The following is a 25131-nucleotide window of genomic DNA, read 5'->3' as shown; positions in this document are numbered from 1 at the left end:
TCTGGGAGCCAGGCCATGGTCTTGGGGCCAGCTGCGCCCCTAGTGCAGGGCCCCACCTCCATGTGAAGCAGCTGGCCCTGGGCCTCTTGGGGCTCAGGCACCAATACCCTCAGGCCCTCAGGCAAGTGCTGAGCCATGGTGCACCGGGCACTCTTAGCCCCACTGCTTTTGACACCATGGCCCAGGGTACAGTCATCTGGGGCTCCTGCTGGTGGGAGTGACAGTGAAGTGAGGCTGGTGACACTGCGGCATGTGCCAGGCAGGGCCTGGAGCACTGGGAGAGAGAAGAGCAGGTGGAGAGAGCCCTGCCCCACCTGAGCTGGGAGCAGGTGCAGGTGATGGTGAGGCCACCGAGAAGGTACCTCATGCAGGGGTGTGACCTCATATGTAGGACCCACACAGCCCTGTCACCAGCAAACCACACATGCCAATCTGCCTGGGAAGGCTGCAGACCTGGGCCCAGAGCCCCAGCTGAGCCCGGCGGGTACAACTTCCAAGGCTCTGTCCTACTCTCAGAGGAGCAGAAAGAACTTGGGTGGCCTGGGCGGAACCAAGCTGTGAGCTCAGCTCAGAAGGCAAGTTCCAAGCCCGGGGTGCCACAGAAAGAACTGCAGGAGGTGGTGGGAAAGGCCAGACACCCTGGCCCTCCAAGGGTCAGGCCATCCAGCAGCTTCCTCCCCAGGAGGCCTGCAGTCCTGAGACCATGATGCAGGCCCCAGGGCAGCCCAAGGGCTGTGCCAGCAGCAGGATGGAGAGGCAGCCCGTCAGAGAGCAAGAGGTGTTCTTTAATGACGGTGAAACAGAAACAGGCAGGGGTTCCACAGAAAACAGTATCGGCAAAGCCCTGGGAGGCACCCCAAGAAGGCAGCGAGTCCTGTGCCAGCCCGGCTGTGGCACGGCACTCTTCTTCTGTAGTTCCTCGGATAGTTGCTGCTTTTGGCCTGGGCCTGGGTCCCCAGAAGGCTGGAGTCCTCTGCTGGGTGGACAGCTGCCCTGCAGGCTCCACAAAGCTTCCATGGGCCCAGCCCAGGCTTGGCCCTAGAAGAAGTCTGAGGCTTTGCGCCGGGCAGGGAGCTGCAGCAGGTTGTCTGTGATGGAGGCTGGGTCCTGGCTGAGGGGGGTGCGTGTGGCAGAGCCAGGAGCCGGTGTGCTTGTGGGGGTTTGGGGCCCGCCGGCAGGGGTCTTGAGGTGGGTTGGGCGTGCTGGGGATGGTGTGTAACTGGCCCGCAGGGCCCGGTCTGTGTACTTGCTGGCCGTCCTGCTCACGAGGCGCTGCAGAGCTGGGGACATGGCCGGGCTCAGGCCTTTGGGCGTGAGGCTGGGGTGGAAGGAGTGAGCAAGAGAGGCAGGATTAGGCCGGACTGAGCACCACTGGTGGCAGGAAGAGGGACAGGAGACCTGTGGTCATTCTGGGCTCAGGACATTGGACAGCCTGGCACACAGCAGTGAGGCCAAACTTGAGGTTAAGTGGTGGTGCTGCCCTTGGCTGTGGGACTAGACCCAATTTTCTCCGAGGGGAATGATAACACCTGCGTCCACAGGGCTGAGAGGAGCTCACAGTGGGACAACGGGCCTCTTGGGGACATGCCAGGGAGGAGGTTGAAAAAAGACAGAGAAGAGCCCTGTGTCCTGGTTTACACGAGGTCATGCTCCGGATCAGTGGAGCTGCCACAGGACCACCACAGAACCCCTTGGCCTGCCCTGCAGACCATGCGTCCACACTGCATGGGGGTGGTGCCGAGCAAGAGCAGGGAGAGACCCCCCACGCAGGTCAGGCGCCCCTCACCTGGCCAGGTTCTCTGTCACTCTCCGCAAGGCCTCCTGCTTCTTGGCCCGGTTCTTGGCAGCAGCCTCGTTGGCCATCTTCAGCCCTAGCCGCTCCCTGCGGCCTGGCTCCAAGATCTAGAAGGCAGTAGGTATGTGGGTGCCCCTGCCATGAGCCAGGCAGGCCCTTGCTGCTGGGAGTGCCTGCCTCTTCCTGTGGCCCATACAATCCCAACAACTCACTGGCTGCCTCCCCTAAAAGCCCCCTGAAAGCCCCCAACCAGCCCGCCTGAGCTGTCCACCTGCCAAGGGCCCAGCTCTCCCGTCTGTCCTCGCGTTCCTCTCAAGGCCAGCACTGCCGAGTCAGGAACCTGACAATCTTCTACGAAAAGAAGGTCTTGTTTTAATCTGCTTCCCTCTGATGGCCACAGTGAACAGCCTTCTGCCTTCATCAACCTTCTGGAGTTCTTCTGAGAACTTGTCAAGATTTTTTTTTTTAAAGATTTTATTTGTTCCTTTTTCTCCCCAAAGCCCCCTGGTACATAGTTATATATTCTTAGTTGTGGGTCCTTGTAGTTGTGGCATGTGGGACACCACCTCAGTGTGGCCTGATGACCGGTGATGTCCACGGCCAGGATTTGAACAGGTGAAACACTGGGGCCGCCGCAGCGGAGCGCGCGAACTTAACCACTCGGCCACGGGGCCGGCCCCTCAAGATGTTTTTCTATTGAGATGCTTATCTTGGTGTTTTGGTTTGCATTTTTAACTCACGAGAGCTTTATCTGTGCAGATCATACTAAACTATGCCATCCAAATTTCAGCTATTTGCTCTTACTTTTATCTACGTGTGCATTTCCCGCTGTGCTGACGCCTGTCATTTTCAGGTAGTGTAACCTAGCCACCACCTCCTCTGTGGCGCCTCCCTTTGCTTTTGGGTCCTTCCCGCCTTGAGATCAGATTAAACAGTGACTGTTATTTTCTCCTAATTGTCTTACATTCACTGTCTTCAAATTCAGCCTTTCCAACTTTCTAGAATTCACTTTGCTATGCGTATTAAGGACCTGGTCTACTTTATTTCCAAAACTGCTACTCAGCACCGCTTGAACTGGTCACCTCTAACACAGCCTCAATTCTGCCTCAGACTACGGCTTCTTTTGGAATCTCCCCTTTCCTATTGACTGTGGTTCCCAGGTCAGTGGCACGAGCTGACACACCTACAGCCTCCTGGGGTGCTTCACTATGACAGCACACGTGCTGCCCCATTATTCCTCTAGCAAGTTTTTCTTGGTTATCCTCGCATCCCAGACAAATTTTAGAACCAAGGTACCAAAAGACTCCACGTCCACTCTGTCCGGACACGTCAGCCTCTGACCTACTCAGGCAGGGTGAGCAGCGCCACCCTGGGGCCCACGTCTTCACGCACGGCCAGTGGCAGTGGTCTCCTTCCCTAAGTTTGCGCTTTCTTTACAAAAGCTAGGTTTTCCTAGTTACTCTACATTTCTGATGCTACAGTGAGTGATGTCTCTTTTTCCATTGCATTTCAAACTCACTGCTGCCAGTGTTTGAAGGACTAGTTCAAAATGGCCTCTGACCCAGCTCCCACACAGATCTTCTATGCTAATTCCAGACTCCATGCCTGACTCGGGGCTTTCAAAGCAGATGATGTAATCCCGCACCCTTTATCTCTGCGACACCACCAGCCTCTGCCTCCCTCGATCTCCCCACACTCCACAGCCAACACAGGCAGCAGCCCAGCACCTGGACAACAGGACTGCAAGCTCCCAATTTTGGGGGACCTCTCTTCCTTCCCCTCCCAAATTATGCCAGTCACTCAGTTCCCCCAACAAACTGGTGCAGACCTGAGCACCTTGCTTTCCCCACACCTCTCCAGGGCCCTACCTGTCTGCCCACTTGCCCATGCCATCCTGGGCCCCCAGATCTCTGCAAGAGGGCTCTCTCTGCAAGCACACAGCCCTTCTGAGGACACAAACCACGTCCCACAGAACACTGAGGTTCTGGGACCCTTCCTGACCCTCAGGGCTGCAGTGTAGTTGGAAGTCCTGGTCCACCTCTGAGACTGCCCCTCATCTTTGAACAGCCCCATCCTTCGGGCCTGCAGGCTCAGAAGGCCACAGCCGCCCCCTGCCTTGGTGCCTTGGTCCCATCCTTGACACACCCACTCATTCACCCACACCTGCCCCCATTGCCCTTGTCCCATTCTTAGAAGCACAGTGTCCACAAAAGGGTGCAGCCTAGGATGCGGCCCGGCCCACCAGTCGGCTCTGCTTTAACTGATGGCAACTGGACATATCTCTGTGCATCGAGCTACAGGTACTCAGAAGGCCATGCGACCTCTTGGGGTCCCACTCAGGCTCTCCTCACCACAACCCACCTTGAAGGCTGGTCCCGGCGTCCTGTCTACGTAGGGGGTTTCTGATCCTTCGACTCTTAAGGGTGTGTTCTCGACCTCCCCCCAGGTCATCAGTGGGGACTCGTTCACACCTGTGGATGGAGAGCCGACAGCCACCTCAGGCTAGGTGACCAGGTTGGGGCACCACCCAGGCCCTCCCTCCTGCCACAGCCATTCCCCCTGTGCATGCCCCAACTAACAAACAGCAAGGCTGGCAGCTGACCCTCTCTCCTTCCCCAGGACTCCAGAACCCCGGCACCTCTGCCCTGTGAGAAGTAAACGCCAAGGCCACTGTGGGCCCAGGGCAGGCCCAGACCCCTACAGCCATGGGGCTTATCCTGGGGGAGGTAGGCTCCCCCAGAGAAGCTGGACTGGGTCAGCTAGGCCCGCATCTTAGCACAGGGCAAGGGGAGCCTCCTAGAGGTCACTGGTGACACCCCACCCCAAGGGAGAAGACACTCGGGGATTTCCAGAGCTCCCAAACCTCCAAAGACCCTGGGCAAATCTGTGGTACCTCCACATGCCCTGGCCTGCACAAAGCAACCAGCACCCCAGGGTGCAGAAGCCAACGTGTGGGAGGAAAGACAAACACCATTGCACCATAACACTGTCCTCAAGGCTTCCGTGCCTCCTGAGCCCCCACCCTACAGTGCTCTCTGGATTTAGGCTTATAAGCCCCGCACACCTGCTGACGTGAGACCCAGAACTAGGACATGTTACCCCAGGACTAATGGGGACACTGAGCCCAAGCCAGGCCAGTGGCAGGAGGCAAGTGGCCTAAGGGAGGGGCACACGGCCTGCAGTGCCCCTCAGGCCCATCTTGCCCACGCAATATGGGCCAGCCCCCCTCGCCACTCCAAGGCCACAGGTGTACCCAACTTCCTGCAGACTGTGGCTTGGCTTCGTGCATGTGTCCAGAACAAGAAGCCACTGCCTGGCAGCCCACTGGATTACACTGCCCTCACTGCCAATCAGGCCCACCCACCTTCTACACCACTCTGCAGGCCCGCCAGAGCCAGTACGTCCAGCAGAGCCAACACCCCCAGCCCCCAGCACACCCAGTCTGTCGGGCTGAGCTTAGAGTGAAGCATGGAGACTGCCTAGCTAAATGGGTGGGGCCCCACACATCTCAGGTTGGGACTGCCTGAGTCCAGCCCTGTCCTTGCACAGATGGGACACTGGGCCCTGAGTCACATGAGGTGTGGGGCAGACCCAGGGCCTACCACCCCCAGGCAGTCCCGTTGGCAGGCCAGCTTGCCAGTGGGCACATGTCTCACCAGGGGCAGGAGAAGGGGTGGCAACAAATCCAAATCCGCCCACTCGGGGGGACTCCTGGGGGATCAGCTCCTTGCCGTCGGGGCCCACCTTGCCCTGTTTGTGCTGGAACAAGCAGAGAGGCTGGTGTCAGAGGCCTCCTGAGCCCACTCTCCCCAGCTGGCTGACAGGCAGGTGCACAGGAACACACTGGGAACACTCCCCTCCTCGGGCAGAGTGGGGCCCTGGGGCTAGTAGCCCCCTTGAGGAAAGAGAGGAGGCCCCTGGCCCCCACAGAGACCTGGAAGACCTGACAAAGTGACGTCCAAGCAAGGGGAGCTCCCCCTCCTTCCACGCAGGGCAGGGCCGGGCCCTTGGCCTCAGGCCACACCCACATTGGCTACTTTCAGGGCTACTGGCTTCTAGCCCCCGCAGGGGCCACATCGACTATGGTGCCCGTGCTCTGCCATCGCTCCCACAGGGCACCTATGAGAGCTTCCAAACCGTCTTCCCACCTCCGGCCTCCCAGGCTTCGGTTCCGTGACCACAGGAGGCACAGATGCACAGCCCCCATTATCTTGCTCCCGGGCTCAGAGATCTCTGCTCTCTGCCATGCCAAGCCCCACCTACCCTCTGGGCCAGGCTCCCTTCTGGCACTTGCTGGCTCCCCAGCCTCCCCACCACAGACTGCCCACCCCACTGTCTGCCCCCCCAGCGCTGCCTGGTGCATGAGTGTGGGGCTGGCCAGACTATTCAGACTCTCAGCAAACTCTCTTCTCTCATGCCCTTGCCCACCAAGGGAGCTGGCACAGATCTGGACCCACAGAATGTGTCTGATCAAAACAGCGCCCCAGTGAACACTCAGACGGACTGAGAAAAGATTCAGGACCTTGCCACACAGGGGCCCCAAACAGTCCTGCAGTGCTGAGCTCCACCAAGCCCAAGAATGGTCCTAATTTAAAAAGGAGCAGCCAAGATCAGGGAGGCTGTGCCTACCCACAGCCGGCCCCCTGTGGCCCCCGTCACTCACCTGGGCATTGAGGGCAGCAGCCTGCTGCAGCTGGGACCTGCTCAGGGCCTGGCTGAAGGGGTCCCTGAGGAAGCGAGTATTCTTATGCACCACCTGCCGGGGCTTCTTAAACAGCTGCTCTTCATCAGGGACGCCTGGCAGATGGAGAAGAGATGGCAGCAGGTGTCAAAGGGGTCAGTCAGCCCCACTCAGCCCCATGCTCAGGGCCTGAGGGACAGGCCAAGTCACTCCCCGCTGACCAGAAGCACAGAGCCCAGTTCAGTCTCCACATGGCAGAACCTTAACGACGCTGGGGAGGGCCTCACTCTCTTGCCAACTTCACACACCTGCCCTGTGACAGACTAGGACCCCTCCAAGGCCCAGGATGCAAGGAGGCACAGACACACCAGCCTGAAGGCCAGGTCCAAACACACAGTCTGACAATGCCGCCTGCTCACCCTCTGGGTAGTACATGAGGGAGTTCTTGGCCTTGTACTTCCAGGTCTCCACGCCAGCCTGGCCGCTCCCGATGGCTTGGTGCTCTGCTGACGGGAGTGCAAGATTATCTTTCTGCCTCTGCATCACAGGGGTAAAAGTGAGGGTCAGAGAAGCCCCAGGCACTGTGCCCTGGCCCTGGGACTCCCCCACCCCAACAGAGGGCGCCTACGCCCCCGCACCCAGAGCAACCTTCTCAAACTCCTCCTCGGCCTGGTAGAGCCAGGCGTGGCGTGCCCGACTCTTCTCCTTGGCCACCTCCATGATCTCCTGGAAGGAGGCGTTGTCCTCGCTTGTGTACCGGCTCAGGAAGACATCCAGGCTGGGCAGGGGCTCCTTCTCTTCCTCCTCACCAGCCTCTCCTGCTCAGGGGTGCAGGGTGGGTGACACAGAACCACAAACGACACAAACACCACTTTGCAGTCAGTCAGTCCTGGGAACCGCAGTACCCCACAAGTAGGGCTGGAACCCTCCCCCCGACCCCACGTCTGTCCCTGAGAGGGCACGCTGCCAGACATCTCCCTACCTGGGAGTGGAATCATCCCACCCCAACTGCCCAGGGAGCCCTCAGGGGCTCTCCTCATCTGCTGGATGCCAAGTGTGCAATCTGTTGCACTGGAAGGGGTCTATCCAGGTGTTAGACAAAGAGCAGGACATCACTGTGTGTCTCCCTTGGCAAAATGGTGCCAGTCGTGTAGGCCCGGCCTCCACAGCCCCGGGCTCCCCTCCATCCCAGGACCTCCTTCCCCTGCCTGCTCCTCCCTTCCTGGAACCTGTGCTACAGGTGGGGGGCTATCACCTAAGCCTCTTGACCTCCTAGTGGACCCTGACGGCAGGGAGCCTGTATGATCTGGCGCTCAGGATAGAGCCTCACAGGCATGGGGCCACAGCCCGGCCGCCCCCCTAGCCCCCGCACCACCACTGAAGGCACCCCCACTGAGGTGCTGCTATCACACTGCACACGGCGGTACAGACTTCAGTGGGGCCATGGGGAGGAGAGCCTTTTGTTCCACCCTAGTGACAGTCTTAACCATCTACTACCCACTAGGCTGTGCACAAGGCACGTCAGCTAAAAGTTCAAGAGCCGGGGTCAAAAAGATGAGGACTCAAACCCCATTCCACCACCACCACCAGCTCTGAGACCTGCAGAAGTTACAGCCTTCCGAAGCCTCGGTTTCCTCGCCTGAGCCTGTGAATGACGATGGTACCTACCACTTAGGTTGCTGAAAGGATCCTGTACTTACTGACAAGTACGGGGAATTTGAAGGAAAACAACCTGCATATTGCCTGTGAGGCCTGCGTCATATTGCCATGGAGAATCAGGCTCCAAGGACCCAACGTGATGGACCATGTTATTGGCAGAAACAGCCAGGTTTTAAAACAAAAAACACCATGTCTGTGTGAGCACACAGGCCATCTGTGTTAGTACAGCACATCACAGACTAGGATCTAGTAGAGAACGCGTCTTGTCCATCTGTATGGGCACTGACGTCCTACTACCGACGGGAACAGTGATGCCCGTGTGGAAGGCCAGGAGCACGCGGTACGCCTGGGTTCAACAGGGCTCAGAACGCTCCTTCCTAGAGAGACGCCCTCGTAAAGTTAGGATGGATCACGCACCCCAGCAAACACATGGAAGCAGACAACTCGTTCATTTGTTCCACGCACGTATTTCTGGAAGTTCCATAACACACCACACGGGGTTCTAGATGCAAAGCATACAGATGGAAGCAAGACACAGAACCTGTTCTCGTGGCGGGGAGAGACAATGAAAAAACGAAATGCCTTTCTAAATGCCATGTCCTGAGAAAACTAAACCAGGCGGGAAGGCACAAAGCACCAGGGCGATCAGGGCGATGTGACTTTACACTGGAAGGTCAGGAAGGGGTTCTCTGCACGGGCCACCCCCAAGCAGAGAATTGAAGGAGGAGAAGGAGGAAGCCATGCAGTTATCCAGGGGAGTGACCCACTCAGAAGACGCAAGTGCACAGGCCCTGAAGCATCTTAAGGAGACAGTGAGGAAAGGAGCCCTCCCAGGCCCATGGAGCCCACTGGGTGGAGGGTTGCACACAGTGAGCAGGCCAGTGAGAGAAGTGGTGAGATTTCCATTCCACAGAGGAGGGCTGGAGGCTCAGAGGATTGCCCGAAGTTTGGGAGCTGGACCCAGGTCTTCTGCTTCCTAGACCAGAGCTCTTTGACCCCCCAGGTTGCCATTTAGGCAAGGAGACCTGTCAGGGACAAGACGTGACCTGCCTATGGACCCCCCCAGAGCCTTACAGAATGAGATTCCCAGGCAGTCCCAACTGTGTGTCCCAGAGGGTGCTCACTCACCGTCACCATCCTCCAGGCCTCGGCCCCGGCCTCGGGGCTTATTGCCCACCACTCCAGCGCCTGTGTGCACCTCAGGGGTTTCAAACGTGGCTGGAGTCACATCTGAGGGAAGAGAGGGTGTGGTGATGTAATGGGCCTGAGCTCAGCAGGAATTCCTCTCTCTGCCACCCACAGGAGTCCTCTTACAGGGCGGTGGGGGCTCTCGGGACATCTTGCCCAGATCAGAGCCAAACTTGATGGCAATCTGGCGCATCCGTTCCAGGTCTCCATTCTCCTCAGCCTCCAAGTACTCCTTCTGTGCCTGCAGCTTCTCCACATCGGGAAAGAAGTCCCTCTGGATGACCGCCTGTAGGCCCTGCCAGGAGAGATCAGGATAAAAGTTAGAGCTGCTACCTGGGCGCCCGCCCCCCACCTCTCACTCTACTGATGTACATGCTAAGGTCCTTGCTGACCCCCAACTTCTGCCTGGCCAGGTGATCCCCAGAGCTTAGGGGCCCATTCTAAAGAGGACGAACATCTCATGTGGCCTTGCTGCAACATCTAACATTACTAAACACTCCTCTGATTTCCATGCAACCCTTCTCTCTCCCATCACTAAATGGTCATTCTCATTTTCTTTTGCCAACTCCACCTCCACGCTAGCTGGACCAATGTGGGTGTTACCACCTTCATTCCACCTATGATCTACCTCCAACCTGAACTCTTTTCCCAGGCGATTTCAGCCACTCACACCACCCCCCCAACCGGTTGAGATTCCCAAGTCTGCCCCTCCAGCCAGACATTGCTCCTGAGCTGCACATCTGTGCATCCGGCTGCCCGCTGCTTGCATACCCTAGAGGCTTCCCAAACATAACCAGTCCAAAACCAAACTGACTTCCTCCAGTTCCTGGGCCAGCTCCTCGGCTTCAGCATGTGGGCGGTAGGATTAACACCTACCCACTGCGAGTGAGGCGCACTCACTAAATGATGCCGCCACCATCGCAGCCTGTTTCCAGGCCCAGCCTTTGCACTTGCTATTACTACTCTCTAGAAAATCTTCTCTGCCACCATCTTCCCAGCCTGTCAACCTCGCGCCTTATTTTCCTGAACCGCACCACATACAAACAGAGCCGCCCCCTCTCTTCCCCGACAACACTGCGGTGCTTCCCCCATCAAGGGCACCTCCTCCGCACTCTGCTTATTTGGCTCTGGGGACTGTCCACAGCCCAAGGGCAGGGACTTGGGCCGCTCTGCCTCCAAAGGGGACGGGAGGACCCCGACCCTAACAGAGTGCGAGGCGGAGGAGGGACCCAGAAGTCACCGGCTTCTGCACCGAGGTCTTACCTCGATGTACTCTTCCTCGTCCAGGACCCGCTGCTTGCTCGTCGCAGCCCTGGCCTCCCCGGCCGCGCGCTTCCGCCGGGACCCGGACGCGACCGGGAGCAACACATCCCGGGCTGAAGCACTGGGCGTCTCCATCCCTATCCCAGGACCCTCTCGGCCGGCGCAAGCGCGTCACAGGGTCGGGAGGAGGGCGGGACCCATTCAGCTGCGCAGGCGCTTCCAACAGTTGGCCAATGGGAGAGCGCGTTTAAAAGGCCGGCTCGCGCTCCGTACTAACGTCACTATGAGCCTTGAGCTTTATGGGAGTTGTAGTCTTCCCCCCCCCCCCCCCCCCCCCCCCCCCCGCTCTAGTCTTGCGTATCCGGGCTTGTGAGCACGAGGGGGCGCTGTGGTGGTGGTGGGGGGTGGGGGGTGGCTAAGGGGCGTGTCGTTCAAGCTAATCGTGAAAAATTCCTGCACTGAGGAATTGAAAGGCCTCGGAATTCCAGTTTCTCGCAAATAATCACTGCATGTGCTTCTACGTTATTAAGAAAAACACACTCTTCAGGAAATTTGGTTATATACGAGTTTCAAAGCTTTTATTTAAACTTTATGCAAGAAAAGAATCCTAACATAATTCTTTCTCAATATTTATTTAACAAAAGAAAAAAGAAAAATACGATGGCTCAATAAAGAAATGTCTGGTCAAAAATTATTAAGTCCCTGGATTCCAGAGTGGGCTTTCCAGAAGAGGGCTAATTCTCACTGAAGTGGACCAGTAGGTTGCCTAAGCATTCTTCAGGAGTGATCATTTCTTCCCAAAAGGAGGTTGTGAATTTCGTCAGAGAAGAAAGATTTGCCCTGGAATGATTTAGTACAATAGGCAGTCGTTCCGTGGCTCACAGGGGCCTCCATGGTGACGGTTCCTGCCCTTGCAGCACTGACAGCCAAATGGGTTAGACAGACACTAGTTAGGTCATCCCACAGACAACTGCAAAACCGCAGCCACTGGAGCAAGAAAAGAGCTTGTACCTCGGCAATCTTACCGAGGGGGCAGTCAGGAGAAGTGGCCCCAGGCAGGAAGTGGTTGCAGATCCAAAAGATGAGCTGGCATTGATCAGGTGGAGAGGGAAGAGCATGAGCAAAGGCCCAGCAGTAGGAGGGAGACAACCTTTGGGTATGCACACAGTACAAGGAGCAGTTAGGTGCAAGATGACACGAGAGGGGCAGGACCAGGCTGTGCCGGGCCTCGTGGGTCATGGTGAGGAGTTCTCTTTTTATTCTAGGAGCAATGGGAAGCCCTGGAGTGTCATATGCAGGGGAGAGGCAGGTTCAAACTTGCACCCTGGCTTTCATGGAGAATGAATTAAAGAGAAACCAGAGTGGGTGCAGGTGGACAAGACTAGAGGCCGCTGGCGGTCAAGGTGAGAGATGATGGCAGTTTTCATCAGGCTGCGCAGTTGAAGCTTGAGAGAAAATAGATTCTGAGATTGGTTTTGGAAGTAAAATCAACTTGCTGTTGGCCTAGGCACAGTGGGTGAGGAGCAGAGGGCTCGGGGTGAGTGCCAGCCCTCTGGCTCATGCACCTAGTATGCGCAGGGGAAGAGCTTGCTGTGGGCTTCCAGGTGCAGTAGTCAAAGGGACAGTTGGACATTAACATCTAGCTCAGGGGAGAGGCCTGGCTGGAGACGTAAAGGTGGCAGAGACGTGGGAATGAGAGGCTGAAGGTGGAAGAGAGAAACCAGGGAGAATTTGAGATGGGAGGGACTCAGCCTCAAGGACACCTACGTTAATGGCCAGCTGTTGTGTTGAGCCCACCATGGAAGAGCTAGAAAGGAAGGAGAAAAATCAGGAGCGCAGCATAGTCACTGGTCCCGTGAAGGTGTAGCTCTGATCATGGCTTTCCCACACAATGACAGACAGCCACTCAGCACAGGAGGGTGCAGGCCTTGGACCCTAGCAAGGTGAGGGCGTCACAGCCTGTGGGGGCCTCTGCAAGCTGACTGTGCAGTCTCCAAGGATGAGGCCAAGAGTCAAGGAGAAAAGCCTTGTGACAGCCAACAGTGTGCATCCTGGGGAGTGAGGGGAGGGGTGCTGTCCTGGAGGCACTGGGCATTGTTAGGGCAGCCCTGGCTGGGGACACCAGACCCACTCAGTGTTATCTGAACTGGCCAGCCTTGGAGGGTCCCAGAGCTGCAGCCCTGGCTCCTGCATCTTTTATGGATGGACTGTGTCTCCTGCTAGATACCCCCCATTCCCTCCAGGACTTGTGAGGAAGCAGAACAAGGTCCCTAAGCCAGATGAGGCGGGTGTTAGGTGCCTTGGGCCCACTGTATGCCTACTTGGGGAACTGAAGCCCTGTTTTCACACTGTCCTTCACCCTGGGGCCAGAATGATGGAGGGGAGAGCCGACATTTTCCAAGGCAGTGGGAAGGTCTCCCCAGTCAGACCTCCTCTTGACCCACAGGATGGCAGGGACTGACTGCTGTGAGAGAGGCAGACACCAGAGCTGGGAAATCCCCCAGAGGGAGGAGGCCAAGGTGCCCAACTGCGAAGCAGGCCAGCAGCACCTAGAGGCTAGTGCAGGCTCCCAGCGGCCGGCTATGGTGTGGGGCAGTCTGCTCTGCTGGAGGGCACCCTGGCACAGGGACTGAGGATTTACTGGGCTGTACTCCCAAAACAAGGCAGCCCAGCACGCCCAGGAAAGGGGAAGAGCAGCAGGTCCCAGCGGACGTGGCCGCGCACGTGGCGGTGGAGCCCGGGGGGGCCTTGACTCTCGACTGCCTTCCTGGTGTCTGCAGTGCTTGTTTCTGCGCACCCGCACAAGGCTCACAGGACTAAGGAGCGGGGAGGGGGCTTCTGGAGACGACCTCACCCAACTTTCTTATTCCACAGGTCTGGACACTGAGGCCCTGCCCAGGACCTGCAAGGTGGCAGCCACCTCAGCATGCAGACACCCTTCCCTGCTGCGGGAGGGCTGTAGGCCACGTCAAGGAGGCCAAGTCCACGCTGAGCAGACGACGGAAGCCAGCACGCCCTAGCAGGAAGAAGGGGATTCTGGATATCCTGTGTTGACAAGGGGGAGTCCTGTCCTGGGACGGGGTTAGCGCCGTCCGTGGGGTGCCGTTGGCGGGAGGAGGAAACTGACCTGCTGTGTGCCCCGCCCCCCCAGCCCCCAGGGGATCTCCCGGGTCCTCCTGCCCGCTAGCCATTTGGGAAGAGAACGCACGGAGATGCTCAGATTCCCCTCCTTTAGCGGGGCAGGCGGGGCACGGACACACACACAGACATCTGTTTTCCTGCACAGGGGCTCCTGCGTTGAGCCTTAGCTCCCGGATGCAGGAAGCTGTGCAGACGGCAAGAGGCTGGTGTCCTCTCTCAGCTCCTTTTCGAGTTGGTCTGTCCACTCTCTGAGCCGGCCCCAAAGGACGCGGCCAAGCTCAGGAGGAGCTCCCAGAGCCATCAACAGCTCTCCTTGGGGGGTTTCTTGGGTCCGGGCAGGAGCCTCGCGGACGCTGACGCGCGCTTCTGGTGTCGCCACTTGGCCCGGCGGTTCTTGAACCAGACCTGAGCAGAAGGAGGGACTACTCAGGTCCAGCTCCAGGACCCGCGCGTCCCACCGGGCTCCCATAGGTGGACCGGTCAGGGGGCTTCCGGACGGGGTGTGGGCGGATGAGGGCTGCGGGGAGGGCACCAGGCAGCGGCCGCGCGCCACCGTCTCTTAGCAGCAGCAGATAGGGACGGTGGCCGGGCCGCGGAATCGAAACCCCTTTTCCGACCGGACCAGCCACCCTTTGCATCCCTTCCCACCCCGCTCCCACCTCCGCCAGGTGGCGCCCAGGGCGCCCCTCCTGCAGCGCTGTGCTCTTCCGAGCTTCCCAAACTCTGGAACATGAACGTGCGCCTCATTTACCATCAAGAGAAAAAAAGTCTAAAACAAAGGAGAAGAAAACTAGCCTTACCTCCCCTCCAGTTCCAGCGACACTTTCCCGCACGTGCCTGGCCCCGCCCGCCCCTCGGCCGGGAATTAGCCCTGCGCGCCCTCCCTCTGCCGTGACGGGACCCCCGCGCCAGGGCCTTCTTTGGAAAAGGAGGAGGAAGGCAGCGAGCCCTCCAGCCCCCCTCGCCGTCCAGCCAGCCGGGCCCTCACCTCCACGCGCTCCTCGCGCAGGCGGATGCGGCCAGCCAGGCGCTCGCGCGTGCCCACGTCGGGGTACTGGTTCTGCACGAAGAGCGCCTCCAGCGCCTGCAGCTGCTCCTCGCTGAAAATGGTGCGGTGGCGCCGCGTGCGCCGCTGCGGGCCCGGGCCGCCCGCGCCGGGCAGCGCCCCCGAGCCTCCGGTCGGCGCGGCCAAGGGCAAGGGCGCCGCGGGCCCCAGCCTCAGCGGCCACGGCAGCCGCGCGCCTGCGGGGCGAGGGCGCGGTGAGGCGCGGGACGGAGAACGCGCACCGCACCACCGCGCCGCGCCCGAGGACCCCTGCGCCCGCGCCCGCGCCCACTCACCCAGCCCGGCGGCTGCCTCCGAGGGCCCGCGGGGCGCCGCGCGGGGGCCGCAGCAGCAGCAGCAGGCGCAGGGCGCGGCCTCGGGCGCCTCGCGCTCGCCGGACTCCGCAGGGCTCTGGCGGCCGGCGGGCTGCGGCGGGCGGGCGGCCCGGGCCGGGGGGCTGCGCTCCGGCAGGCTGGAGAGGATGTGCTCGATGGAGAAGGGGCAGGGCTGCCCGGGGCCCCTTCGGCTCGCCGCACCCCCCGCCGCTGCCATGCCGGCCCGGCCCCGCCGCCGCCGCCGCGGGAATATATACGTCGGGGGACGCGCGCCGTAATCCCCGGGCCGAGCGCCGAGTCCACGCGGGCTAATCCCGCCGCTCCCGCCACGAGCGCGCTAATCCCCAATTGCGGCGGCGGCGATCTCGCTCTGCATCGGCGCGTGGGGGCCGGGCGGGCCGCGGGGAGGGGGCCCGCAGGAAGACCTGTGCCCCGCGTCCGTCCTTCTGTCTGGCCAGGGCTAGCAGAACGCGCGGGCAGGGGACGCGGCAGAGGACCGCTGCCCACTGCCCGCCGGACCCGGCGATCCTCGCCCTGCCTTTGGGGAGCCTTCTCGAGGACGCCCCGACCCTGGCAGGCCCCTGGGTCCTCTCCTCCGGTAGCCACCGGGGTCAGGGCTGACTCCTCGTCCTCTTTGGGGCCCTACCGAGGCAGAGGAGCAAGTCTGGAGAAACCCACGCAAACTTCGCAGTCTCCTGGCCCCCAGACTCCTGGGCTTCAACCTCAAATGGGGCCCAACGCCTTCGGCAACCTTGTAATCCCACCCCTTAAGAGCCTGGTCCTCAACTTCCTGGAGGAGATAAGGGCGCGGGCACGAAGCTACTTCCGGTCACCACCAAACTCGCAACCCAGCTGCCCCGTGCCCCTCATCCTCCGCCTTCTCTCCTGGGTCAGGGAACCTTCCGGAGTCATCCAAGGCCCCTCAGTGCTCTGGAGCCGCCCCTCATCCTACTTTCCTATATGTCCCAGAATCCCCCCAAAACATTGAACACTCCTGCCCCACCTTCTTCACGGCCGGCCGGGCTCAGAGCTGACTCCACCTCCTCACTTTTCAGCCCAGGCCAGTCCCGCTCTGTCCGCGCCATCCCCAGGTCATTCCACCCAACGTTGCTGGTGACCTGCTCTTTGACAAATATAGTTAAGACCGTTCCATCTTCAGTTAAGCAGCATTGGACGGCCGTCTAGGACTTCTGCTTGCAGCCCTCTTCCCTGGACCTCTGAAAAGATATGGTCAGCTTGCAGGACAGATCAACAGCCGCCTGGCTTTTATATCCCATCTGTCACTTCCTGGCTGTGGGACCTTCCATAGGTTCCTTCACTTCCCTGTGCCTGGTTTTCCCAATCTATAAACGGGCATAACAAGAGGGCCCTCACTGCAGGCGCTCTCAGGGCTCAGCCAGTTAGGATGTGTGAGATGTTAGCACACCGGGGCTCCATGGAAGGTGGGTGCAGATCCAGGGCAACACACATTCCCACCCTCCTCTCACCTCACCAGCCCTTCCTCAGGTTCCTTTTCTGACTCCACTCTGGTATCCGTGAAGACACTTTGGACTTCAAGTGACAGAACTTGCTGACTCAACTACAGCCACAAGAGTCCCAATATAGGGTGCCCAGGACTTGTTAATCTGGAGGCTCAGTGAGGGAGCCACCACCTCTGCGAGTGGCCCTGCCTCATGGTTGCAGGATAGCTGCCATGGCTGCAGACCTCCCATCTCTTCCCACATGTCCCTTTGGATGACCATGGAAACCTCTACCAGCCGACCTCCCTCCAAGAACCGTATGCTCACCATTAGGTCAGAGAGGCGAATGGGGGTCCACTTCCCATCAAAGTCAGAGTTCCACTAGGATGGGGGCGACAGGGTCAGTGGTCAGGAAGGCTGAGCCCGCCTCCTCACAGCCCTCATTCTCACCCCTGGTGACTTCCTCCAGCCTTGAAGCTTCAGGTACCATCTCTGTGATAACGACTCCCCAGTTGATACCTCCGGCCTGATCTCTCCCTCCGCTCCAGGCTAGCATCTTCCGAGTACACGCTCCAGGTCTCCATTTCCATCACCAGTAAACATTTCCCAGTCACCATGCCCGGAACAGACTCAAGATCTCAAAATCTGTCCCTTGCCTAATTTTCCACACCTTAATAAATGAGTCACCCACACACCTCTCTATCTCTAAATGCACCATCTCTCCCCCATCCACCTCTGCGTATACCCATCTCTTCACCAGCCCACCTTGGTAAGCGGCCCACCGTGGTGCTTTTCAAACATGGCAGCAAATTCTTTAACACTCTTCCCTTCAATAGGTAGAATCGAATTCCCTTCTCCTTAAACGTGGGCTGGCTTAGGGACTCTCTTCTGACCCATAGAATGCAGCAGAAGAGACACTACCTGATTTCTGAGGCCAGGTCACACAGCTGGGAGGTGCAGCTTCTCTCTCTCTCATCTTGGGATGCTTGCTCTTCAAACTCAGCCACCTTGCTGCATCGAGGCACCAGCAGCCGCTCTCCCACTGGAACCTACCAGAGTCTCCAGGTGAAATCTTTCTGTTTTGTAGCATTTTACACAGGCTCTGGCAGGTCACAGGGCCAGGCACAGGGCTGCTTGTGCCAAAACCTAGACCTGCTGCTGACCCCTTTCCTGCTCTGGGCTTGACTCAAAGCTGGCATGCTCTGTATCACCCCCAAAATGGCTCATGGCCGCATTCACAAGTGCAGAACATGCTGCCTCCAAAACCCAAAGAAGCGTCCCTGCACGGTGCTCTTTTTCAGTGGCAGGTGGTGCAGGGCACAGTGACTCATCCTTTACTTTGAGGGGAGGTTCCAGCATGGAACATCAGCATAGGACCACTGGAGGCCCGGACATCCTAGAAACTTACCTTTTTACTACTGGGTTGTGAGAGTTCTTTATACATTCAGAATATATGCCTTTACCAGATATATAATTTGCAAATACTCTTCCCATTTTATGGGTTGTTTTTCACTTTATTGATGGTGTCCTTTGAACACAAAATTTTAAATTTTTGAATAAGTCTAATGTATCTATTTTTTTTCTTTGGTTTCTTATGCTTTTGGTGTCATGTCTAAGAAACCGCTGCCAAATACACGGTCATAAAAATTTACCTTGATGTTTTATAAACTATAAACTTTATGGTTTTAGCTCTTTCCTTGATCATTTGCATATGGTGTGAGGTAAGGGGCCAGCTTCTTTCTTTTGCATGTGGATATCTAGTTGTCTTGGCAACATTTGCTGGAAAGAGTATTCTTTCCTCCACTGAATTGTTTTTGCACCCCTGGTGAAAATCAATTAACTATAAATGTGAGGACTTATTCCTGGATTCTGAATTCTGCCTCACTGATCTATCCTTGTACAAGTACTAGACCGTCTTGACTACTGTAGCTCGTCTGTCAGTTTTGATATAGAGAGGTGAGAGCCCTCCAGCTTTGTTCTTTTCCGAACTTTTGGTTTGGCTGTTCTGGTTCCCTGGAGTTTTCATGTGAATTTTAGGATCAGCTTATCAGTTTCTGCAAAGAGGCTAGCTGGAATTTTGATAGAGATTGCATTGAATCTGTAGATAATTTGGGGAGTATTGCCATCTTAACATTAACTCTTCCAATCCATGAACATGGGATGTCCTCCATTTATTTATATCTTCTTTAATTTCTTTCAATAATGTTTTGTAGTTTTCAGACTATCAGTTTTTCACCTCTGGTTAAATTTATTGCTAGATACTTCGTTCTTTTTGATGCTATTGTAAACAGAATGGTTTTCTTAATTTCATTTTCAGATTGTTCACTGCAAGTGTATAGAAATAAATTTATTTTTGTACATTGACCTTGTATCTTGCAATCTGCTTAATTTATTAATTCTAATAGCTTTTTGTGGATTCTACAGGATTTTCTATATGTGACATCATGTCATTTGTAAACAGAGATCTTTATTTTTTTACAATTTGCATACATTCTGCTCCTTTTCTTGCCTAATTGCCCTGGCTAGAAACTCCAATACAATGTCAAGCAAAAGCAGTGGGAGTGGGCGTTCTTGTGTTGCTCCTGATCTTAGAGGGAAAGGATTCATTCTTCATCACTGAGTATGATCTTAGCTGCGGGTTTTTCATGGATGTCCTTTATCAGGTTGAGTTCAAGTTTCATGAGAGTTTTATCACAAAGGGATGCCGTATGACCCATCTAGTTTTTGCAGGAGCCAGACTAATGAATTAAATTGACATTTGCTAGAGACAAGCATCCTGCATCCTTTAAGTCTTTAACCAAGACATTCACCTCTGCTGTTCTTCCTCGGAGGCAGCATTGTTTTTTCAGTCTTTGTGAAGGGTTGGGCAGTTCAGGAGCTCTCACAAAATAGATCTTACTCGAAAGGTCAGAAACCATTGTGGATGTTCTGCCAAATGCTAAATATGTCTATTCCAACTACACACTCAAAACCTTGAGAAATAACCAGTGGATAGGTCAGGATCCCATGGACCCACCATGAGATGGTATCAGGCCAGTCTTCCACTTACTGCCTGACTTCTCTATACCCTACTCTAACAGGAGGCTATGATGGCACTTTGGGTCCCAGGTGTCAATATTAACATGGAGCCTGTGTCCAACAGCTCTAAAATGATCTGGGTTTTCCCTTTCTCCAGCATACAATTACCTGAGTAAATAGACATAGGTCCCTTTTCAGAAGGGTTAGGGGAATCCCTGCTATAAATGTTTCCCCTCGTGTTGCTAGATCCTTCCTCGACAAGAGAGAGAAAAATGATTGATTGAATAAATGAACAGAGTCTCAGGGACCTGAGGGACCCTGAGATAGACCATAACATCTATCATATGTGCCACAGGAATCCCAGAAGAAGCAGAGAGAGAATGGGGGTATGTATTGGTTTTCTATCACTGCTGTAATAAATTGCTACAAATCTGGTGGCTTAAAACAATACAAATTTATTACATTACATTTCTGTAGGTTAAAAGTCTGACACAGGTCTCACTGGGCTAAAATCAAGGTGCCAGCAGGGCTGTGTTTCTTTCTGAAGGAAAATCTGTCCCCTTGCCTTTTTCAGCTTCTAGAGGCTACCTTGGCTCATAGCCCATTCCTCCATCTTCAAAGACAGCAATGGTGGGTCAATTCCTTCTCACAGTTCCGTCACTGACCACTTCTGCCCTCTCTTCCACTTATAAAGACCCTTGCGACTCCACTGGATCTGCGGGAATACTCTGGGATAACCTCCCTATCTCCAGGTCCTAAACTTAATCACGTTTGCAAAGTCTCTTTTGCCACGTAACATATTCACATATTCACATATTCACATATCCACATATTCACATATTCACATACTCACATACTCACATATTCACAGCATATTCACATATTCACAGCATATTCACATATTCACATACTCACATATTCACAGCATGTTCACATATTCACTTACATATTCACATACTCACATATTCACATATTTGCATATTCACAGCATATTCACATATTCACATACTCACATATTCACATATTAACATATTTGCATATTCACAGCATATTCACATATTCACATACTCACATACTCACATATTCACAGCATATTCACATACTCACATATTCACATACTCACATATTCACAGCATGTTCACATATTCACATACATATTCACATACTCACATATTCACATATTCACATATTTGCATATTCACAGCATATTCACATCTTCACATACTCACATATTCACATACTCACATATTCACATATTCACATACTCACATATTCGCATATTCGCATATTCACAGCATATTCACAGCATATTCACATATTCACATACATATTCACATACTCACATATTCACATATTCACATACTCACATATTCACATACTCACATACTCACATACTTACATATTCACATATTCACATATTCACATACTCACAGCATATCCACAGGTTCTGGGGATTAGGGTGTAGACACCTCTGAGGGGTCGTTATTCTGCTGACCACAGGGAGGAAAAAGTATTTGAAGAAATAATGGTCTAAACTTTTTCAAATGTAATGAAAGACAGACATTTGCAGATTCACTAAAGTCAGCATACCCCCATACAGGGTGAAAACAAAGAAAGCCACCACTAGGCACATCTTAGTCAAACATCTGAAAACCAAAGAGAAAGAATACATATGATAAATAGTCAGAGAAATATGGCACAGCACATACAGGGGAAGGATAAAAATGTTAGCTGATTTCTCATAGAAATGACTGAAAACAGTAGACAGTGGAATAGTATCTTTAACGTGCTGGGGGAAAAAATCCATACACCCAGAATTCTACGTCCAGCAAAAAATATCCTTCAAGAATGAGGGTAAAGTAAATATGTGTTTAAGCAAACAAAATCTCAGGTCATTTGTTACTAGCAGACCTGCAATTCAAGAAATACTAGACAAAGTTTTTAGCCTGAAGGGAAATGATATGAGACAGAAACTGAGATCTCCATGAAGAAAGGAGAGCATCAGAAATGTTAACTATATTGGCATATATAAAAGATATTTTTCTGGGGCCGGCCCTGTGGCCGAGTGGTTAAGTTCATGTGCTCTGCTGCAGGCAGCCCAGGGTTTCACCAGTTCGAATCCTGGGTGCGGACATGGCACTGCTCATCAGGCCACACTGAGGCGGCATCCTACATGCCACAACTAGAAGGACCCACAACTAAAAAATACACAACTATGAACCGGGGGGCTTTGGGAGAAAAAGGAAAAATAAAATCTTTAAAAAAAAAAAAAGATATCTTTCTTCCTCTTAGATTTAAAAAATATGAGTAACAGAATACAACAAATATTATAACATTACATCTTAGTTTTTATAACCTATAACCACTATCACAAAAAGACAGAGGGCACAGCAGTAAACAGAACCATACAGTCTCAGTGTTCTCACATTTCACATGATGTGGTACCATGTTAACTGTAAGTAGACTGCAAAAAGTTAAGGTGATATATTGTAAATCGTATAGCTACCAGTAAAAAGGGCAAAGTGGTATAGCTAAAAAGCCAATAGGAAAATTAAAATGGACTTCTAAAATATGTTAAATTGAGTCAAGAGAGGGCAGGAAAGGAGGAATAGAGGAAGAACAGAAAGGACAAACTGAAAACAGAGAGTAAAATGACAGATCTAAATTCAGCTACGTCAATCATTACATTAAATTTAAGTAGAACAAACACTCTAACCAAAAGGCAGACATCACCAAAATCACACTGAAAAAACAACCAAAACTAAATCCTGACTACAGGCTGCCTACAAGAGATGCACTTTCCATATAGACAGTGAGGGGTTAAAAGTAAAACAATGAGAAAATACGTACCATACAAACAGTAAGTTTAAGAAAGCTGGAGTGACTGTATCCCTAGCAGAAAAAGTAAACTTCAAGACAAAGGCTGTTATGAGACATAAAAAGGGGTATTTCATAATGATAAAAGGGCTACTAATCAGGAAGATATACAATCCTAAATCCTAAATGTGTATGTCCCTAATAACTGAGTTTCACAATACACGAAACCAGAAGTGACTGAATTAATGGAATAAATAGACAAATTGACAATCATAGCTGGAGTTTTAGCATCTCTCACATTAATTAATAGAATAACTAGAATAAATCAATAAAAAGATTAAAGTTTTGAACTACACCACTAACCATCTTGACCTAATTAACATTGACAGAACATTCCATCCAACAAATGAAGAACAACACATTATTTCCAAGTACATATGGTACACTCATCAAGACAGATTACATGCAGGGCCATAAAATGAGTCTCAAGAAGCTTCAAAAGATTGAAATCCTACAGAGTGCAGTCTCTGCCCAGCAATGAGATTAAGTTAGAAATAGATAAAAACTGGAGAGTGAGGTCAGCATCATTGTGGAGTGAGCTGTTCTCTTAGTCTCTTCTCCTTAAGTTACAACCAAATGGACGTTCATTAACCAACAGAGGATTCCCTACAAAGCACAATAGGACGTCTGAGAGATCGACATGACCACACATGTGAAGGTGGGGGCACTGGACCCCCGGGAAGTAGTGGAAGGAGGTGAGTGGATCTCCTCCCTCTCCCCAGTGGCAGCGACCTAGTTTGTGGGTCCTCACTCAGCAGCTGGTGTGTGACTGTAAGAGGAGGCAGGGGAGCAGGCAAGCCTGTATGCAAAAGCTTTCACTTTTGGCGTGCAGCCCGGCCTGCAAGAACACTCCATGCCGAGTGGCATGGCTCAGCCACCACATGGGCACCCCCACCAAGCACAGCAGCCCAGGAACACCACCCGTGAATGCAGAGCGGGTCTGCACATGTGAAAGAAAGCACCAGCCATCTCCCCGCCTAACTCACCAACTGGGCCAGTCCCCGGCCAAGGCATCTGTTCCACACCAGAGGGTTTGCACTTGCATGTTTGACCCACCAAGCAGCTGTGGCTGGTGGGCAAAGGCAGACAAGTCTTATCAAAACAACTTCCAGCAGATGTGGTGGGTTCAGAAAGCACAGCTCCTGCCCCCATCCTGAGGAGTGGCGAGTGGAATCTGCAACCTCATACTACCGCTGCATGCTGGCAAAAGATCACTTCATCAAACACCACGGAGAACTACATTAACACCCCAGAGCAGAAGGAAAATGACAAGTCTCCAGAAACCAATCTTTTCTTTTTTCTTTTTTCTTTTGTGAGGAAGATTGGCCCTGAGCTAATATCCATTGACAATCTTCCTATTTTTGCTTGAGGAAGATTGCTGCCAGGCTAACATCTGTGCCACTCTTCCTCTATGTTATGTGGGATGCCACCACAGCATGATTTGATGAGCAGTGCCAGGTCTGTACCTGGGATTGGAACCTGCAAACCCCAGGTCCCTGAAGCAGAGTGCATGAACTTAACCACTATGCCACCAGCCCAGCTCCAGAAACCAATCTTGAACTCACAGAAATTTACAATCTAAATGACAGAGAATTCAAAATAGTTGTCACAAAGATACTCAACAAGTTACAAGAAAACTCAGAAAGAAAGTTCAATGAACTCAGGAATAAAATTAATGAGCAGAAGGAATTCTTCAACAAAGATATTGAAGCTGAAAAAAAAAACAAAATAGAAATTCTGGAGATGAAGAACACCATGAATGAGATAAAAAAGCAATCTAGAAACCTTAACAAACAGAGCTGATGTTATGGAGGACAGAAGTAGTAATTTAGTGGGCAGAAATATAGAAATGCTTCTGGTGGAGGAGGAGAGAGAAATAAGACTTTAAAAAAATGAAGGAATTCTGAGAAACATCCAACACAATTAGCAAATAATAAGGATTAGAGATATTCCAGAGGGAGAAGGGAGGGCGAAAGGAGCAGAGAGCTTGTTCAAAGAAATAATAGCTGAGAACTTCCCAAACCTGGGGAAGGAACTGGACTTACGAGTATATGAAGTCAATAGAACGCCTAATTACATCAGTGCAAAGGGATCTTCTCCAAGGCATATAACAGTAAAACTGACAAAAGTCAATGACAAAGAAAAAATATTAAGGGCAGCAGCAAGGCAGAAGAGAATAACCTACAAAAGAAGTTATTCTGCAGATTTCTATCCAGCTTTCAGTGGATTTCTCAGCAGAAAACTTACAGGCTAGGAGAGACTGGAGCAATATATTCAAAATACTAAAAGACAAAACTTTCAGCCAAGAATACTCTATCCAGCAAATCTATACTTCAGATACAATGGAGAAATAAAAGCTTTCCCAAATAAACAAAAGCTAAGGGAGTTCGTCACCACTAGACCTCCTTTACAAGAAATGACCAATGATGCCCCACATCTGAAACAAAAAGGCAAAGGTTTACAAAGCCTTGAGCAAGGAGATAAATACTCAGACAAAATCAGAAAATTGAAGCTCTATCAGAACAGGTTATCAAACACATAATTATAACATAAGAAGTACAGGGAAGGAAAGCATCAAAAATAACTATAAATACTTCATTTTAATCACAAATTCACAACACAAAACAGAATAATTTGTGACAACTATAGCTTAGAAGGGGAATAGGAAA

The 25131-nt window shown here is 53.3% G+C and overlaps 2 protein-coding genes across 2 annotated transcripts; both read right to left on the bottom strand.

Annotated features, from left to right (window-relative positions):
• Positions 1–764: 764 nt before the first annotated feature.
• On the bottom strand, positions 765–10871 carry ESS2 (ess-2 splicing factor homolog). The gene is made up of 10 exons (XM_070275994.1): positions 10587–10871; positions 9450–9618; positions 9264–9365; positions 7125–7294; positions 6896–7013; positions 6459–6592; positions 5452–5554; positions 4157–4266; positions 1787–1902; positions 765–1318 (listed from the first exon to the last, which is right to left on the bottom strand). Exons 1-10 carry the CDS (start codon positions 10719–10721, stop codon positions 1039–1041), a joined length of 1437 nt encoding a protein of 478 aa, XP_070132095.1. The 5' UTR covers positions 10722–10871; the 3' UTR covers positions 765–1038.
• Positions 10872–11137: 266 nt separating this feature from the next.
• Positions 11138–19024, bottom strand: GSC2 (goosecoid homeobox 2). The gene is made up of 4 exons (XM_070275189.1): positions 17489–19024; positions 15069–16948; positions 14716–14969; positions 11138–14132 (listed from the first exon to the last, which is right to left on the bottom strand). Exons 2-4 carry the CDS (start codon positions 15322–15324, stop codon positions 14028–14030), a joined length of 615 nt encoding a protein of 204 aa, XP_070131290.1. The 5' UTR covers positions 15325–16948; positions 17489–19024; the 3' UTR covers positions 11138–14027.
• Between the last annotated feature and the right edge of the window lie 6107 nt (positions 19025–25131).

Source organism: Equus caballus, chromosome 8, assembly GCF_041296265.1.
Source record: "Equus caballus isolate H_3958 breed thoroughbred chromosome 8, TB-T2T, whole genome shotgun sequence".
NCBI lineage: Eukaryota > Metazoa > Chordata > Mammalia > Perissodactyla > Equidae > Equus > Equus caballus.
Note: the sequence above shows the minus strand (reverse complement) of the source record. Positions and strands in the feature narration are given on the sequence as shown.